Source organism: Lipomyces doorenjongii, assembly GCF_038497915.1.
Source record: "Lipomyces doorenjongii strain NRRL Y-27504 unplaced genomic scaffold V1508scaffold_6, whole genome shotgun sequence".
NCBI classification, from domain to species: Eukaryota; Fungi; Ascomycota; class Lipomycetes; order Lipomycetales; family Lipomycetaceae; genus Lipomyces; species Lipomyces doorenjongii.
This window is the reverse complement of record NW_027118073.1, coordinates 400399-404306: the sequence shown is the minus strand read 5'-3', so window position 1 is coordinate 404306 and position 3908 is coordinate 400399. Positions and strand designations below refer to the sequence as shown.

The 3908-nt window shown below is 44.7% G+C and overlaps 1 protein-coding gene across 1 annotated transcript; it reads left to right on the top strand.

Moving 5' to 3' along the window:
* V1508DRAFT_349423 (uncharacterized protein) lies at positions 1-3291 on the top strand (the record flags this gene model as incomplete). Its single annotated transcript, XM_066936758.1, has 3 exons — positions 1-1189; positions 1247-2080; positions 2135-3291. The coding sequence occupies 3 exons, from the start codon at positions 1-3 to the stop codon at positions 3289-3291; spliced, it is 3180 nt and encodes a 1059-aa protein (XP_066798113.1).
* Between the last annotated feature and the right edge of the window lie 617 nt (positions 3292-3908).

Genomic DNA, 3908 nt, shown 5'->3' with positions numbered 1-3908 from the left:
ATGCCCACTCGTGCCACTTCTCCACCGTCGATATCTTCGGCTTCATCATTTGTTCACAAGCCATTTCGTTTCTGGCAACGCCGGCAAGATGATCATGCATCTGCTTTCTCGCATTCAAAACGTCGTCGATGGTGGTCACCAACGTCTCTGAGGCGATTCGCGCTGTCCCTATTCGGCTTTAATATTTTCCCCGTTACAGTCCTTGCTCTCGCGACTTATGCTTCCCTTCTTATCACGACCTATGTCATCCAGTTCGCGAACCCACAAACATCGTCAACAGCCGCTATTTCAGCCGCTCCTGGTTCATACTCACAAAGCGTCGAAACTGCGTGGTACGACTTGCAGGTCATTTCAGAAAATATTCACCCATACAATTCGCATGCGAATGACTATGTACACGATTACATCGTTAATCGGACTTATGAGATCTATTACAAATCTCAGCCTGGACGTATTGAAGTCGACAATGATTATGGTCACAATGTCACATTCCGACAGCGCGACTTGTGGAATGCGTCGGCACCATCTGGAAAAATTATATACTATGAATCTAACAACGTTCTGGTGAAGGTCAACGGTCGCAATCCAGCGCTATCTGCCGTTCTTGTGTCTGCTCATTTTGACAGTGTTTCGACAGCCTACGGTGCGACCGATGATGGAACTGGTGTTGTCACTTTGTTGGCACTTCTCGAGCACTATGCGTACGCCGAAGAGCCTCCGTTACGAACAGTTATTTTCAATTTCAACAACGCGGAGGAATTTGGATTGTATGGCGCAGAAGCATTTTTCTTTCACCCGTGGTCGGAGCTTCCGTCGACTTTCTATAATCTTGAGGGCACTGGTGCTGGTGGTCGTGCCGTGCTATTCCGGGCGACTGATTATGGTGTTGCCGATCACTATTCCGCTTCTAGCACTCCACATGCAAACTCACTGCTGCAGGAAGGGTTTGAACATGGTGTTATTAGATCAGAGACCGATTACCGAGCTTATGAGGATCATGGACTTCGTGGAATGGATGTCGCATTTTACACCCCGCGTTCAGTCTATCATACCCAGGGTGACAGCATTCAGGGGACTACACGTGGCAGTGTTGAGCATATGCTCACGACTTCTCTCGCCACTGTTGACTCTATGGCTGAGGATCCAGACATTGACAACTCGTCCAAGTACAAGGCTGTTTTCTTCGATTGTGCGTTGATTTAATGTTGGCTTGATAGCCGTCAAATTTGCTGACGTGTATTATTAGTGTTTGGGTCGGCCCTTTTCGTTGCACCAGTTCAGACTTTCTTCATAGTTGATACAGTGATGTTGATTGTCACACCAATAATTTTGTTCTTACTGCTTTTCGGACTTGCCAAATCGCGCAAACTGAATCTTGGCAGACGCGGATGGGGTCGATTTCCATTGTCGATTATCGTTTCAACAGCCATCTTGTTTGGTGTTCTGGCAGGTCTCAGGTATGCGAACGGTCTGATTTTCTACAGCCATGTCGGTCTGCCGTTTATTGCGCTTGCTTCATTGTACTTTGTTCTTAACTTCTTCTTCCTCGCTGCGGCTAACCGTCTCCACCCGGTCCGACATCAGAAGTTTAAGATTTTGCTTGAGCTTTATTTCCTTTGGTGGGTTGTTCTCGTGTATGCCAACGTTGAGGAGAACCGGATGTCTGGTACTGGCCTTTACTGGGTTACCTTCAACTTTATCGGTGTATCTTTGGCATTGTTGCTGGATATTATCGCTTTGTATTTTGAACCTGCTGCCCCTATGTACTTTATGGCTCGCGCTGAGGTTATCGGATCAGAACAGCATTATATGGAAGCTCACGATGATGAGATTGACCATATATCTCCGCACAGTGAGCATGACGATGAGGATTCCGAGGACGCGCCGTTACTTGGTGAGACTGCCAGTGAGCAAAATCTCAGTTTCACGAAGAAATTGGACTTACGAGGAGATTACGTGTGGTTATTGGAATTCTTGATTTTAGTTCCATTCTCCGTTTTTCTTACCTCCCAAATTGGATTCTTGGCTTTGGCCGCTGTGCAGCAGACATTGCAGGAAGGTGGCCCGGCGATCTATAATGGTATGTAATTGCTAGTGCGGTGATGAGTGAAAGAAGATGTATTAATGTCGATAGTGTACTTGAGCGTATTCGTGTTCATCATTATCTTGATGTATCCAATACTGCCATTTATGCACAGGATCCACGTTGTTGTTCCGTTCGTTCTGTTGTTGGCTTTCACTGGAACTTTCATTGCATCCTGCTTCCTTTTCCCGTTCTCGTCGCAGAAGCCTTTGAAGGTGTCATTTGTGCAACAAGTTGACTTGGATAATTTGGATGCTGGCGCAGTTGTCACAGTCACCGGTCTCAAGCCCTACGTGTACAATATAGTCGAGGATCTCCCATCGGTCAAGAATTACTCGAATTACAATGTCTATTGTAAGGATACTATGGTCAGCAATGTTGAGAAATGCCAGTACCCTGGTCTTTATCCGAATGTTACTTACGGATATCCATACGACTGGCTGAATGTGACAATGTACAATTCGACATACAACTTCACGGACAACTTCACTTACACCAGCACTGCTGTATACTCGACTTATACATCTACCGCTACAACAGTGCCTACCAACACTGTCCTGTCTGACTTGGTCGATCACCCATGGTTTAACACCGATATTATCGTCGAGAAGCGGTTTGTAGTTGATGAAGAGGATGTTGAGGATAAGGGTACATATTACAACGCGACGATCAAGATCTTCGTGAACAACAGTCGATCATGTGTCATGCAGTTTACTCCGCCATTTGATCCTTTCGAATTCGCGGGCTTTGGGCCGTATGAGAACTCGACGAAATATAACGAAACGGATGAATTCACGGCGCAGGAACTGTCGTTCGGTAAATATATCGTTACGAGTGTTAGTGTGACCACTAATTACACTAACTACACTTTTGCGGAGCCATTGACCTGGGAGGAAGGCATTGACAAGATTTCGATGTTTAAGCTCGACTGGTACTCTCCATTCATAGTATCACTTATGTGGAAGGAGAAGGACGATATAACGGATGGCACTGAGTCTTTGATGGATTATTTGAAGGTGTACGTCGGCTGTCAGTGGGCGGAGTGGAAAGAAGGCAAGATCCCTGCGCTGGATGAGTTAGAGAGGTATCGTCCAGCATGGGCCGCGATCACAAAAAGTGGCAACGGATTGGTTGAGGTGTGGAAAGAGCTTGATCTATTCGACGAGGAGTACTTATACTTCGACGAGACTGTAGTCGGGCCCAAGTGAAATTGCAAATGTGGATGTATAAGATATTTTGGATAACTTTGTCGGTCCTACTTTGGTTCCTAAAACGTGCTTTTGGTTTTGTATAGTGTAGGTGTATGGGATGATGTTATGTTAGTCTTAGAGCCGTCTTATTTCCTCATATTATCTCTGGTTTTATTGATTTCATCTTACAGGTTTGGTTCTTAGAAGGGGTGGCACTACAGTACCTTATTCTTTTCTGCTTACTGTTACACTTCTTTGGAAGACTCTACGAGTGGAGTGCAACATCGTATGGATGTGGGGCTATGTATTCTCTTTGTATTTTCTTGTATTTGGGTTATAGACTATCGTATGTTTTGTTATCTTGTTCGGCTATCTTCTAGTTTAATGGTAGGATGAGTTAGTAACTACATTTTATTTGTATACGGATTTGTGCTATTATTTCAGATGTATCCTTGTTTTGTCGACGATTGAGTAATATCTACATGTAACATTTACAGATCAATAGGCATATTATATTCACACCCGCCAGATTTGGCTCGTTCCCAAGTTACCACACGTGCTGAATGTGCAATATAAGATAAAGAAGAATGTTGCGAGACAAGCTGCGAATAAGTCACTATAACTTAGATCTATCA